The sequence below is a fragment of the Balaenoptera physalus genome (genome assembly GCF_965194825.1).
Source record: "Balaenoptera physalus genome assembly, chromosome: 19".
Taxonomy (NCBI): Eukaryota; Metazoa; Chordata; class Mammalia; order Artiodactyla; family Balaenopteridae; genus Balaenoptera; species Balaenoptera physalus.
Window position 1 is genome coordinate 38,845,479 of NC_138900.1, and position 15,478 is coordinate 38,860,956.

Sequence of the window (15,478 nt, forward strand, 5' to 3'; positions counted from 1 at the left end):
ATAGTGATGATAAAGTTTCTGCTTTTAAGGAAAGGCCCACTGGTTTTTTGTTTTTTTTAATATTAGAAAAGAATTTAGTAATGTTTTACTCAGCAGTTTTTCTATAAACACGTTAATGTACCTTAAAATGTGACCATGGTTAGTTTCTCTAGGCCTATGAGTCTCAGCTGTCAAGAAGACTTCAAATTTGGGGTTTAGTCTGCTGAGCTGCGGCTCTGACCCACAAATACATATTTGGTATTGCATTCAGCAATTTAACTTTTGAATATCAAGAATAGTTCTCTAAACCCAAGAAGTGTTATAGCTACAGTGTGGCATTTATAAATGGAGAATACATACAAAGAGTGACATGGGGTTGCTTGTATGTAAAGAAAAGATTGTTCAGTAATATTAGATGGTACTTGTATTACCATATAAAGATGGCCTTCTCTTTTTTTCTCTTCAGCATTCAACTTTGTGTGCTCACTTGCTGCCAGCCCTTCACAAAGGTGGAAGTTGAGGTAAGTGGTTCAAAATGTAGCCTTGGAGCCTAAGATTTGGCCTTACCTTTCATTGTGAATTTTCAGTCTAGAGAGACCAGATGTAGAAAGATTGGAAGTTAAATCCGCCACCTTGAATATAAGCCCTGGTCTTTTGCAAATTGTGTGCCTAAACCCAGTCTGTCAACCCTAGCCCTTAGAACTGTGTTAGGAAACACAATTTCCTAACTTCTGGGAACTTCCAGCATGTCACCACCCTGGCTGGCCAGATTTGCATCACCCGTTCCTATCTTTTAATCCTTTTAGTTCTGACCTCTGCCAAGTTGTATGATATGCCTTCACATCCTGACCAAAGGAGCTACAGTAGCTGGTAGAACCCCACAACTTCTTGAAGAAGTATGTTCTGTGAAAGCTGAGAGATTGTGGGAGAGGTAAAAGTGAGGGTCTCTCACTCTTTATTGTGAGAGACCCTCACTTTTGGAATCAATCTGCACATGGAAAGCCTGAGGAAATCATGTTGTATGAGCCGTGAAGGCAGCTCATATCATCGTTCACAGGACAGTTTTTCAGTTTAAGTCACAGTAGCAGCTGTAACACTGGAGGAGTGATTAGAATGTTCTGAAAATTCTGACCAGATTTTTAAGACTCTGAAGGTTGATTCCAAGAACTATGCTTAGTTTCCAGGAATGACATGGAATAATGGACCCCTGAATTCAGAATCTCGTTGGCTTTAGTGATACCCTCAGGTAACCTCTGAAGAGAGAGGGTCAGAATAGTGGTTCTCCAGACTCTTGCCTGGATTTTCCAATTGCATCCATGGCTTTTGTAATGAAAACCTTAAGTTTGCATATGTAATTCAGAGTTCTGTGCGGGGGCCTGTGCTCCAGGTGACAGGACTGTGGAATGGAAGTCACAAGAATCCTATTTTATTTTGTTGGATAGCTTGGTTGTTCAGCCATTTAGATGTTGTCAGCAATACCAAATGATGTAGGAGGGCAAATTATGTCAAAGTGAATTTAACTTCAGTGAAATTTTTCTTGAGACTTGCAGGTTGTCTGCCTGCCTTGAAAATACCTGTTTACTAATTATATGCCACACCTCCCCACTTTTAAAACCAGCTCAGTATCTCTCAGTGTGACCAGAAAACACTACATCTTGGAATATACTTAGACGTTTCTAGAGAAAAAAAACTAATCTGTATCCTAATTAGTTTAGGAAGTACCAGGGTAAATAAAATGAATCAGATTTCTTTTCTCAAGACTTCTCAGTGCCTTTGAAATGTTTGACCACTGAACCCCTTTTTCTCTGGATACCTCCTAGAGCCAGTTTCCATAGAATACATTTTGGGAAACCCTGGTAGAAAGAAATATCTTATTATTTCTAAGTACTTTGACAGAGCACTGCTCTTCCTTCTTGAATAACTGCTCAGATAGCTAGCCCTGTTTTCTTTCTCTAAAAAAAAAATAAATAAATAAGAAAACCCATACTTAAAACAGCCATACTATCTTCTGTGCAAATTTGGAAGATTATTTATATATATATGCTGTTCCTTCCTCTAAATTTACCCCTCTCTAGCTAAGATGAAATCTAGCAATAGATGTGGAAATGCACATAGAACTGTACATTTTTTTGTCTAGCACACGTGTCAGTGGTCAAATTGTGTTACAACAGAGGTATGCAAATTCTCATGCTTTTGCCCTGACCACTATTACCACATTTCCTTTCCATGTCATGGCTGTCCTTCTTTCTTTTCAATTACAATATTTGCATTCTCCAAGCTGTTCTCAGACCTGTTTGGATAATATTTTCTGCAAAGAAAAGAATATATCCTTTGTTCGATAACTTCACACACAAAATGGCTTTCAACCAGTTGAAAAAGGCTGAATAGGTAGGGATTTGATGTACAAGAATTGTGGTGCAGGGTAAGAAGATGGAAATTTGTAGGCTTCAAATTGGGTATTCTTATTTTAACTGTAATTTAATTTGAGATTTATGAGTCTACCTTCCACCCAGGGGATTCCTAACTACTTTATGATTTTTGAATATTTTAATTCCCCACTGTTGGGATGTAACTGGAAAATGTATCCCAGCAGCCTGCCAGGCACTAAGTATACCCACACCCTGGCTCAAGACTCTCAGGAGCTGGGCACTAGCTCTGAGGCTCCAGCTTTTCCACCACATCAAAGGAGGCCCAGCTTGAGCTGCCCCAATGCAGCTTAGTCAGAAGTCTCAGTACATTTAGTTGCTACAATTTCAGTTGTCCTGGTTGTTGAAAAGCACCTCCTCTGCTTTCCTTTTTCTTTAAAATGGATGGAAATCCTAGGTATTATTTTTAACATATGTTTTTAGACCTTCTTGAATATTAATTAGGTAAACCTAATTCAAGATGTATTATTCAAGAATATAGCCTTAACTTTATGGTTTTTAAAATGAGCTATGAGGGGATTGTTACTAAAATGTCCATTTAGACACACTTGTTGTTGTGATTCGAGGACTTCTCAGTATGTTGAAGGCTGTATCCTTTAGTTTCACAAGTCTCCCCTCATTAATGATGATTATCAATCTCTTTAATTACCAAAATGATCAGATAGCTAAAAATCTAGGGAATATAATATTTAGGACTATTTCCTTACCCACTCCTTCTCTGCTTCCCCGACACAAAGACTTATTTTTGAAAAGGTTATTATTTTCTTGACTCTTGGGTCTTAAAAATACAGGTTCCAAACCTCATGCCCTATGTAATTGGTCTTGTGGCATCTTTGAACAATGATGCCATGTGTGTCTACAGAATGGTTCTATTGAAAGTTATTCTTTGAATCATAATGTGGCATAGTGGGTGTACTTAAAGCATCTTTTAGTGATCACTTTTATCAGCCAGCTACTCCACAAGTATTCCTTAATAAGCATATGGCTTAGGGGCATAGGGAATAAGCTAGCTAGTAGGGAACATCCCAAAATATGACATAAATTAAGAGCCTTCTAGTTTAATCTCATGAGAGAGAATATAAGCAAAGTCAGACTATATAGCACTCTGTGGATAACAGCTAGTTTCTGAATGGAAACATGACATTCACATTGACTCTACAATCAGTTTCCTTCTTCATGGGCTATATCTTAGTTTGCATTCAAACTATGTTGACTTTAAAGCCATCCATTATATTAGAGATACATAAAGATGATTTGTCTGTAGACATACATATTTTGCTTTAGGAAAATTCCTTGGCAAAGCTTATAGTGAGCCTCTAGTGGCTGCTGGCATTACTTAATGGTAGGTAATTCATTGCCTTGTGATAGAGTCTTTTTTTTTTTTCATTAAAAAATTTCTGATGTAGGAAAGGATTATAATAATGAGTGTTATGATCAACACCTATAGAAATATATCACTTTTTAAATCTCTTAAAGCTAATTACTTAGAGAAGGTTCAAATACATTTGTATAGTTTATTTAAATATCCAAATGCACTAAAATGCTGTGTAGTTTTTAATCTAAAATGGGCCTTTCAGAAAACCATCACACAAATACATACATACATACACACACACACAACACACCCCATATGTATTTGTTCTAACAGAGGTCATTTCTTCTGGAACTTGGTAGAATTGTGGAATTTGTAAGTGGAGAAATGGAGTGCTATAAGAAGAGCGTTAGCTGGGGTTTTTGATCCAGTTCTGCTAATACTTACCTGTATTTGCTTGAGCAAATTACTTAAACCTCTCTAAGCCTGTGTTCTCACTGGTCAAAGGGGGATAATAATACCTATTTTATAGGGTTGTGAGGATTTAATCAGGTTGCTTGTGTGCTAGTATGTGGTAAGTTAGGCATTAACTTTTATTCACCTTATCAACTAGATTTTCCTGTTCTTTTGGGAAGGAAGGAGCTAATGTTCATAAAACATTGTTCATAAAACCTTTCTTCTTTTGCATTTCTCCTTTTGAAGACTGTAAAGGAGAATCATGAGCAGAACTAGAACTGCACTTTTCTTCTTCTTCTTTTTCTTTTTTTTTTTTGGCTGAACTGCGCAGCTTGCGGGATCTTAGTTCCCTGACCAGGGATTGAACCCCAGGCCCAGCAGTGACAGCACCAAGTCCTAACCACTGGACCGCCAGGGAATTCCCAGAACTGCACATTTCTTAAGATTCACCTGTTAAAATCCTTTTCTGTTCCTTAGAAGAAGAAAAAGTTGACTGTAGCGTCATCACTCGTCAATCTTTCTCCCTCTCATCATCACTTATTTAATAGAAAGGAATGCGCTTGATGTGGTCAGTAAACAACGAATACACCAGTCTCACTGGTAGTGAGTATTCGTGTAAAGGACTGGCTCTGGGTAATGGAGAGCCTTAAACAATAGGCGGGGGAATTTGGGCTTTATCTTGTGTGCAGTCTAAGGCCCAAGAAGAGATAGGAGGCTCTGGGACCAAAAGTGCAAACTAGAGATGCTGGTGTGGGAGACAGGCCAGTTAGTCTCCTCCTCTCATCTGGGTCAGGACGGTACAGAGTAAGCAGGGTGAGGGAAGAGGGGATACTGTAGTGAGGAGGGGGCAGGAGCTGTGGAGCCCGTCTCGGGTGCAACGGGAAAGGGAATTGACGAAGTTTACACAGGATGCTGCCAGCAAGGAAAGACTTCCCTCTACTCACCCAGGTCTGATTCCTGGGTCTGTGAAATAAACTGACAATAGGCAGGTTAACAGCGGAAAAGATATACAGATTTATTAAATTTTAATATGGTATGCACAAGGGCAGCACAGGGAATAAAAAGGGAATACCCAAAAAAGTGAGATTTGAGAGCTTATATACCATATTAAAAGAAGCAGGGGATACAGCCGCTATGGAGAACAGTATGGAGGTTCCTTAAAAAACTAGAAATAGAACTACCATATGACCCAGCAATCCCACTACTGGGCATATACCCTGAGAAAACCATAATTCAAAAGGACACATGTACCCCAATGTTGATTGCAGCACTATTTACAATAGCCAGGACGTGGAAACAACCTAAATGTCCAACGATAGATGAATGGATAAAGAAGATGTGGTACATATATACAATGGAATATTACTCAGCCATAAAAAGGAACGAAATTGGGTCATTTGTAGAGATGTGAATGGACCTAGAGTCTGTCACACAGAGTGAAGTAAGCCAGAAAGAGAAAAACAAGTATCATATATTAATGCATATATGTGGAATCTAGAAAAATGGTACGTATGAACCTATTTGTAGGGCAGGAATAGAGACGTAGATGTAGAGAACGGACATGTGGACACTGGGGGAAGAAGAGGGTGGGATGAATTGGGAGATTAGGTTTGACGTAAATACACGGGAACCTGCTGTATAGCACAGGGAGCTCAGCTTGGTGCTCTGTGACAATCTAGATGGGTGGGATGGGGAGGGAGGGAGGTCCAAGAGAGAGGGGATATAGGTATACATATAGCTGATTCACTTCATTGTACAGCAGAAACTAACACAACATTGTGAAGCAATTTTACTCCAATTTAAAAAAAAGATGAATTAGAGCTTCCACATAGTTTATAGCAGAAATAAAAGTTTCAAATTAAAAAAAAAAAAAAGCAGGGGAGGGAGGGCATAGGCCACTTAGGGGAGAGTAAATGATTTTTAAGAAAGACCAGTGGGCCCTTAGAACAGATGGGAGACATGATGGTGTGTGATAAAGTTTGTCTGGGTGTGATGTTGACTTCTAGTCTCCTCCCCTCTGATGAGAGTCAGTCTTCCCTGTTTGATGAAACTCCCCAGGAGCACATTTAGGACAATTGAGTTCTTTTTGGAGGATCTGTCATGGGCAGATAAGGGGAGTTCAGAGAAAGCCTCTCCCTGCAGTGCTGTTTTTAAGTGCCTACAGCTCAAAATAATTGATATACCCAAGTGGCACATTTTGCAGTTACAGGTCCTGAACTCCTTCACTGTCTTCTTTCTAAAGTTGAAAATGAAGTATCATTGAGATGAAAGTGGAATTGCAACTTGAGAAGCAAGGAACATGTTTGAAACAGGAAAATATGATAGCAGCAGGTCAAAGAGGGACAGAAGAGGGCTGCCAAGCAGCAGTGAGGTTCGATTTAAGTAACTTGATCCTCGCCCATCACATCCACGTTAAAGAAATAGACCCAGTGTTAAGAGCACATATTTTGGCCCACCTGCACAGATTAGAAAGATAAAAGAAGATCTTCGACAACAGAAACAGAAAAGTATTTTTTTATGTTTGGAGGCAGCATGGTCACCTTGGGAAATTACATAATTTTTCAAGCAGCTCCAAGGAACTGAACATGAATTTGTAGTAGCCTCAGCCAATAAGATTTTGTACCTTTGTTTAGCATCTCTCAGCATCACTCTCTAACAGGATTAGGGAGGCGGGATCAGGAGAGGTGACCGAGTATGTGATTAGCGCCCTGCGTGTGGCAGAAGTGACAGATTCTAGGTGACAGAAAGGTCATAGAGAAGTGTCTGATTCTCAAAGTCCAGTGTAGATAGGCAGACAGATGTTGTCAGGAGGGGGTGGATAGAGAGGGATGAATAGGTCCTGAGGGTGACCGTCAGTTTCTTGCGGTCTCTGCAGGACCAGGTTAGGGGTGAAGTAAACACTAATAGATAATGAGGGGAAACTCTCATGGAAGAACTTGTCAGAGGAGGAATTAGAATTGCATGTTTTTTCCATGGCCAAGGTGGAGTTGAGAAAAATATCTGTGGCCAGATGAAGGGGTGTGAAATCAAGATGGGCCATCAATGTGGATACTGGGGATAACGAGAGAAGATAAAGGTAGAGAGGATAACTTGTGGTCCTGGGGTCACTGGGGTATTTAGGTGTGTATTAGCGTTCAGTAATAGATAATGACAATCATATTCCCCTCTCTCTGGCTGATCTTTCTTCCCAAATAAAAGATATGTTCATGCTGCGACCCTTGAATGACTTTGTACAAATTGGAAATGTGATATAGAGGGCAAGATCTTATCCAAGGAAAGGTGACTTTTTATTAGAATTTCCATTGAATTGCTTCTCAGGAGGCATGGGGGCCTTCAAGACCAGTGAGTATCAAATCCAGGCTTTTAACTATTTTGAACTCTCGGGAATTTTTTTCCTCAAGAATAAAATGCCATGCCAATATGAGCGTTATTAAAAATCATTTTATGGAAAATATTCCCTGCACTAAAAGGAACCAAACCCATAGTTCATTGTATTGTGTTTGGTTAACAGTGTAACAGCAATTTATTTTTTAGGGTTTTCAGTATGAACTTTTATGACCTACCAATCAAGTGTATTATAAATGAGCATTTAGCTTTTTTTAGTGAATAATTATATGGCAATTTAAAACTTTAATTGATTGTATTATTTTGTTAGGTTTTTATGAACATTGATTTTAACATAATTTTCTTCCTTGGATTTCATCCTAAGGAACTATAAGAGATTTTACTAGAACAGGATGGAGGGAATTTTTAGAAATATTTATTTGCAAAGATTTTTCATTGCTCTGGATATATAAGTGATGTGGGGACCTCTGGTGGCTTAGTTTATTTTTCCATCTTAAAGAATGACTGGATACTAAGCGAAAAGATAGAAGTCCAGTTGGAAAGGACCTTAGACGGCATCTACTCAAACTTTTTCCTTTGACAAGAGAGGGAATTGAGGCCTATAACGGCTAAATGACTTTTCCAGGATCGCACAGCAGAGCCAAGGCATCAATCCAGGCCTAGTGCTGTCTCCGCAGCATGCCACTGTCCTCTTGGAGAGGATGTTAATAAAATAAATGTGAAAAGTAAAATAACAAATAGCACATTATCCTGTGATTTCTGTCCATTTTATCCTAAGAATGCCAGTTGGGTCCATGCTGGCCTGTACACCCTCCCTCCCTCCCTCTATTCATGGTCTTACCATCACTCACAGAGTGATTGTGGTTGCCTCCAGGGGTTTTCCCTGCTCCGAGCCTCTTCCTCTTTGGTTATCCACTCCCTGCCACCAAAGTTACTGCTCAAAAACTTGGACCGGGGGCTTCCCTGGTGGCGCAGTGGTTGAGAGTCTGCCTGCCAATGCAGGGGACACGGGTTCGAGCCCTGGTCCGGGAAGATCCCACATGCCGCGGAGCAACTGGGCCCGTGAGCCACATTTACTGAGCCTGCGCGTCTGGAGCCTGTGCTCCCCAACAGGAGAGGCCGCGATGGTGAGAGGCCCGCGCGCCGCGATGAAGAGTGGCCCCCGCTCTCCGCAACTGGAGAAAGCCCTCGCACAGAGGTGAAGACCCAACACAGCCATAAATAAATAAATAAATAAAATTGAAGAAGAAAAAAACTTGGACCGGGTCATTTCACTCCCTTGCTTAAACTTCATCTCTGAGTCACTATTGCCCCTAGGCTTCTTAAACATGGTTAACAAGCTTGAAAACAGGTCCATGTGAGTCTGAAAGTGGTGTTATTTATACAGATATTTACTTTTCTTTCAAATTGTGACCTTGCCATTTGTGTGTGGCTTAGCTATATTGTTTAACCTCTCTGGAGCCACATTCTTTACCTATCAAAGAGAAATGGTAGAATTTGCCTCAAGAAATTGTTGAAAGAGTTCAGCACGTAAAACCCCTTATATAAAGTACCCAGTACACAGTAGGTTCTTGAAGGATGGTAGCCCTTATTGGTGGACTTAGCTCGCTGTATCGTACATTTATTCCCCACTGCATGAAGAACTCCTTGAGGGCAGAACTTCCTTGTCATGTCTTCAAGGCTTAGTGTGGTGCCGGGCATATAACAGTGTGCCTAAGCAGTATTTGTTGAATGGAAATGAGCCATGAAATCTTGAGCAAGTCATTTAATCTTTGTGAACCCCAATTCCTTATGACTAGAATTGGGAGGATTAGTAAAATGAAATAATGCATATAAAACACCTAGCATGGTGCCTGGTTCAGTTAGTAAACAGTAGGAACTGGCAAGATCATGTTTATCCTCAGAAAGTCAAGATCAAGTATTAGCTCTTCTATAAAACCTCTTTGGTTGCTTTTCCCAGCCCCCGACCAAATTAATCGTTTCCTATCCCTTGTGCTCATACTCCAGGAAGGATGGTTTAATGGGGAAAACAAGGGCTTTAAAGTCTGACAGGCCTTGAGCTGAATCCTAGTCATGTGGCCCATATAACTTTAAGTAAGTTAATTAAGCTTTTAAGCCCTATCATTAGGGGTAATGACAGTTAGCGTGTGTTGTGTCGGTCTATCCTGTTAAAATATGGATCTTCTTTAGAGCGGGAATTAGGGTCCTGTTCATCTTGCCTGGTATATAGTAGGTGCTCAAAAAACGTACAATGACTTAAATATAGCACTGAAAGCTTGTTAATGTTAGGAAACTATAATTAAAAACAAGAATAGTACAAATGAGGTATCACAGAATATCAGGTGGAGAAAAAAAAGTAAAATTTAAAATGATAAAGCAAAACACGGTAGAAAGCCAATATAAGGGTTCAAAAACAAACAGAAGAAATAATAAAACATAAAGCTTGATCAAGTGATAAAAATATGGCTGATATAGGAATGGATAGAGAAGATAAACTACAAGAAACAAAGTACTACCACTAATAACGTTTTCACACAGAGGGTAGGTGGGAGAAAATGCAGCTTTGAGAGTAAGATCTGAGTAGTTTCAGCTTACAACTTCCAGAATTCCAGACGTTGGCTCATTTCATCCTCACCACAACCAGGGACGTGGGTGGTCATAGCCCTCCTTTCAGAGTTGAGGAGACAGTTCAGAAAGTTAAAGGTCATACTAGTTAACACGCAGAAAGACCCAGAGCTTGGATTCAGATCTCCTGAGTCCAAGCCCAGTGCTCTTTACATTCTATCCTATAACCCGTGTGCTAGAAAGGGGATTTCATATAATGACAGCTTATAAATTAATTTAGCATTTAAAGTCTTAGGCCTCACAATTGTAATGGAAAGGTATATTTGCTTTTCAGTTTATGCCTGTTCAAATACCAAATGATGAAGAAAAAAGTGATCCTGTCCTTTTTGCCAGTAGAGTCCGGAATTTAATGGCAGAGTAAGTATCTATATGTGATTATGATCAGTAAATAGTTTTAAAATTATTGGTAAATGGCATTTAACATTGTTTGAAGTCTTTGTTTTTTTCTGAGGGCCTCATTCCCCAACTCATTTTGGTAAGGAAAAATCATGTGCCTAGGAATGCGGTCGGTAAGACAATCTATAAATATTTTCCCTGACGTAACCCCAAACTAATGGAGATGTAGCTTTGCCAGAAGGGGAACAGGGAGGGTACATGAACCAGGAGAAACCAGCCAGTGACCTCCAAAGGGTGAATTCTCCCAAGCTGGCCAGCCGCTGTCAGACAAAGCTAATGATGGTCTGAGTGGTTCCTGCTGTGACCCGCCTTCTATCCCCTCAGCCTCCATATAGCTGCCAAGGCCACGTGTTTCAAAGGCATTAATGATTATAGCACCAAAGAGGAAAAAGTTTGCAAGGGAATGCAATAGATGCATAGAAAAGGGGGAAAGTCACCCTCATTAAGGGGATGGCTATAAATTTAGGATTTAGAAACTGCACAACATGAGGCAAGTATTTTCCTGCACTTAAGGGAGTTTTAACTGGCCACTATCCTGATTAAATAAATCACCTCTCCTCCTGTAATGAAAGAGTGTGTTATACTATCCCCACCACCCAGGCAGCCTCAGAACCCTCCAGGTGTGCACCCTCTCCCCAAGCACCACCTCCCTCAATCATGCCCAACCGTAGGTTTGGAGCTAATAAGCCAGCAGTATTTATTCTCTTAGTAAAAGTGCAATGAGAACTCTGAATTTAGCTTCATAGCTGAATTTGGCATTATAAGCAAGAGTATATATATTATATGTATATTACATATATTAATGTTTCACAGGAGACTAACTTTATTTTCAAAAAAGAATAAATGTTTAAGTGTTTGGCTGAAAAACTTTTGTTACTATGTGTCCCTACATGTACTTGATTTACCTAGTTTCTAGAGCAGCTACAAAGTTTGCTTTGAGATTGTTTGCTTCCCTCTTCCATTATGTTTTCATACTAGCTTATGTCCAAAATTTAGGAAGGAAGATAAGTATTAGGAACTGAGAGAATTTACATCAGATATTTTGACTTCCCAAAACCTGCCTAAAAACAGAGGAAAGATTTGTTTAAGCAGGCTTTTCCTGGATTTGGAGGCGTGGAGGTAGAAGGGCCTTGGATAAAGAGTAAGAAAGACCTCAGTTAGCTGTACAACCTTGGATAAGTCCCCTCCAAGGCTCCTTTCCTCATGTGTAAAGTGGGAATTCTAATCCTTGCCTGGCTTTTCTCATAGTTTTGGTTATTATGAGAGTCAAGTAGGAAAGTATATGTTAAAAGCATTTGAAAATGGTAAAGAGCAAAGCCGAGGTAAGTAGCGGTGGTCGACCACTAATAAATATTTACCAAATCCTGTGCTAGGCCGTTTGCTTGTGTTACCTAACATAATCTTCACAGCAGCTCTGAGGCAAGTGAGGAAATGGAGGCTCTGAGGGCTAAGTGGTTTGTTCCAGATCATGGCAGATAGTGAGAGTCTCTGGGCTGGGATTCAAATCCACACTTCCTATTACCAAAGCCCAAGCTCTTAACTGTTTTGTTCTACTACTTACTCTTATAATTCCTGAAGTGTTTTTAATTTTTATTTTCCTTATATATTCTTACACCCAAATAGTCATTAATCAAAAACAGCTTAGTGGCAGGTAGGAAAAAAATGTTTATTCATATTGCATTCATTGAAAATTGAATGTTCTTAGCCATGATTCAACAAAATCAAATAACAGTTGATGACATAATTTTATGATTGTCACTGAATGTGTGTGAATAAAAATTTAGCCAAGAGGGATCTGCAGGAAATTATTTTATGTACAGCACAGATTTTCTTCTTGTCACTCAAGTGTTTTTTCAAGTTCTTGTTAATATGTATTTTTTCCAGGTCTGGTTCACTATTAGTAGATCTCTGAGCAGGAGGAAGGTAGTCAGTGCTGTGCACTCCTTTGAGGATGGAGGGTGTTTAGGTTTGGAAGAAATATGATCTTATAATCAGTCCTCATTAGTATTTTTTGAAGATTGCTATGTAGCAAGAAGGTGATCTTCAGTCTTAAAAGATGGAAAGACAGATGGCTAGCAATATGGATAGACCGTTCACTTATAATATGTACAGGTGCCATTTATCTGTTTAAATGGCACTTCCACAGGCATTCTTAGTTGGTCCTTAAAATAACCCTGTGGAGGAAGTGATTATTCCTATGTGCAGATGAGAAAAGTGAGGCTTAGGTTAAGTGCCAGCTGGTAAAAGACTCCATAGGACTTGAACCTAAGTCTTCTCATTACTTTCCATGGACTGAACTCAACTATTATTATCACTGTAGTCAAAACACAGAACAAAAATGACTAGCTGGCAGAAGCACACAGACATAAGGAGATTAACTCGGGCCACAATAAGTCTGTGAAGTAGAGAAATATGTCTCTTTGGCAGTAGTAAGCCAAAGCCACTGGTTCAAAAAGTAGTAAATACTTTTCCATTTACTGTCGTTTGTTGACCAATTCAGGCCTAATGAAAAACCATCACCTTTTTGAAAAAGTTGAATCTGTTTGCTTTTTAATACTTTAGAGCTCTGAGAATTCCAATAACAGATCACACCTATGAAGACTGCAGATTGATGATTTCAGCAGGACAGCTAACACTGCCTATGGAAGCTGGGTTGGTGGAATTTACCAAAATCAGCCGGAAATTGAAGTAAGCATATTTTAAAATTACCACACTTTCCTAAAGGTGTCCAAAAGAGATCTGAAATCCAGTATGTTTATTTTCTGTGGTTTTATTAATGCTCAAACTCTAGAACCTACGTGGTGTTTATTAAGAAAGCCAGGGATGTGAACTTATCTCCCACTTAGTTCATCTAGTTTTGTTTTTTTCAAGAACAGCTAACTCAGAAATATGTGCGTTGGTCATGGGAGGAGAACGAGACAGTAAACGTGGGTCAGCGCAGATCTGCCTCCCTACCCAGAAACAGCTGAGTAGTTGGTCCTGCCACCTTCTTATAAGAAAGATGGCATAATTATATGGTACTGGCACAAGGTGGTCAGAACTCCTCATGTGAAATAGGAATTGACTTGTAGAGCAGCAATTCTGACCATCATTGAATTTTAAATACTTCCCTAGATCAACCTTCTCCTTCTGGGTACATAATTTTTTTTAAAGGCAAAAAAAAAAAAATTGTGATTTTTATGATCTGGTTTAAACCATTTAGAACATTCCCTTTGAACTTTCTGGTATGAAGGTGTTAACTCCCACATCCCTCTCTGATTACAGTTCATTGTTTTCAGCCCTGACAGGGATCTGCAGAATTTATTAACTCAGTAGACCTTGGCATCCTCCCTAGGAGGGAGCTGCAGAACCAGTTACTGTATTAAAGTTCAATATTAAAAAATATTTTTTGATAACTGATGTAGCAAACATTATTTATATCTTCTAGACAGCAATGTTTTGATGTTATATTTTTACAGTATTCCTATAGATTTGAAAAAATTAGATAGTCACTGAAATTGGATGTAGAAGTATGTGTTGTCACCTGTTTAATTCTACAGGATGTGATGTAAGCCACAGTATATTTTCCAGTGTTTTTTAAAGTGTTTTATAACTAATATTGGAGGAAGTGTACAAAGTCTAATGAATCCCCCATCACAACATTTTGTGAAATGTGAGTTCATTATCATCCGGAAAGCTTGAAAGCAAGAATTGTATTTTTTTTTTAACAACTCAGTAAGTACTGTTGACTTACTAAGTAATATTTAGATTAAAATGTGAGTTCTTTTTTTCTTCTCATGAGTCATTTATTATCTTACCACATTGCTCCTTTTCCCAGTTACTTTTCTTCCCCTCAGATATTTGGGATAATTACAGTTATGCTAATATCCTTTAAAAAATTAGAAGTCTGTATCCATGTTCAAAATGTGCCTTAAAATATTCGTTTTCTTCTCCTTTTCAAATGTAACGCTGAATATATTTTTCCCTCAGACAGATGAATAAAACAATGCTCACAAAATGTTCATGTGAATTGTAAAACGCTAATAACACATCTTCGTAACTCTTTGTTTAGATTAGATTGGGATGGGATTCGTAAGCATTTGGATGAATATGCCGCTATTGCAAGTTCCTCTAAAGGAGGAAGAATCGGAATTGAAGAATTTGCGGAGTATTTGAAGCTGCCTGTTTCAGATGTCTTGAGACAACTTTTTGCACTCTTTGACAGGGTAGGTTAAAGTTTAATCTTTAACACGCAAATGTTTTTATTTCGCAAGTCCCCACAGGGTATAAATCAGTATGGCAGGCATTAGAAAAACTTGCTAGGTCAGTGTTAGAAGAAGCAAGGCTGAGCCCATAGTTTAATTGCATGATTTTGTTTTTCCGCTTAATAGTAGTAGTAGCAGTAGTAGTAGTAGTAATAATAATACTAATATAATAATAATTGTGTGTATGTGTGTGGCAACAGTTATGATAGTGTCTATTTATTTTAAACACCAGGTCAGAATTAAATATTGTGACCATATACCCATATTTGTGTATGGAATTAGAAAGGTTTACATAATTAGCAAGAATTTTAATATTTATGTCAAAATCATACATTGATGACACGGGTGGTACTATTCTATCCTGAAGGTTTCTGGACTTCCCCAAAAACATCCGAAGACCAAATAGATTTTAGTTTATTTATAACAAAGTTTTCAATTAAAGCTTGACTGTTTGTCCTTATAGTGGGGATTCAGTTTTCTGCTTACGAATATGTACGTACATGGAGTTAGATCATTGAAATGTCAAAGTTTCCTTAGGAAAAGTGCATCAAGATTTCAAGTTCTCTCTTTTTAATTTGTTTTTTAATATATAAAGTTGACAGTAAAGTTTACTTTTTTGGTTACAGTTTTGTGAGTTCTAACAAATGCGTAGAGGCATGTAACTACCACCACATTCAAGAAATACAATTGCAAAA

At 38.7% G+C, this 15,478-nt stretch overlaps 1 protein-coding gene across 3 annotated transcripts in view; it reads left to right on the forward strand.

Annotated features, from left to right (window-relative positions):
- Nucleotides 1-15,478, forward strand: part of LPCAT2 (lysophosphatidylcholine acyltransferase 2) — a 63,940-nt gene that overhangs the window by 16,834 nt on the left and 31,628 nt on the right. For all 3 annotated transcript variants that reach the window (XM_082436957.1, XM_082436958.1, XM_082436959.1), the window contains 4 exons: nt 446-500; nt 10,418-10,500; nt 13,102-13,227; nt 14,591-14,744. In XM_082436957.1, coding sequence (XP_082293083.1) covers nt 446-500; nt 10,418-10,500; nt 13,102-13,227; nt 14,591-14,744 — 418 coding nt within the window. The remainder of the gene's footprint in view (nt 1-445; nt 501-10,417; nt 10,501-13,101; nt 13,228-14,590; nt 14,745-15,478) is intronic.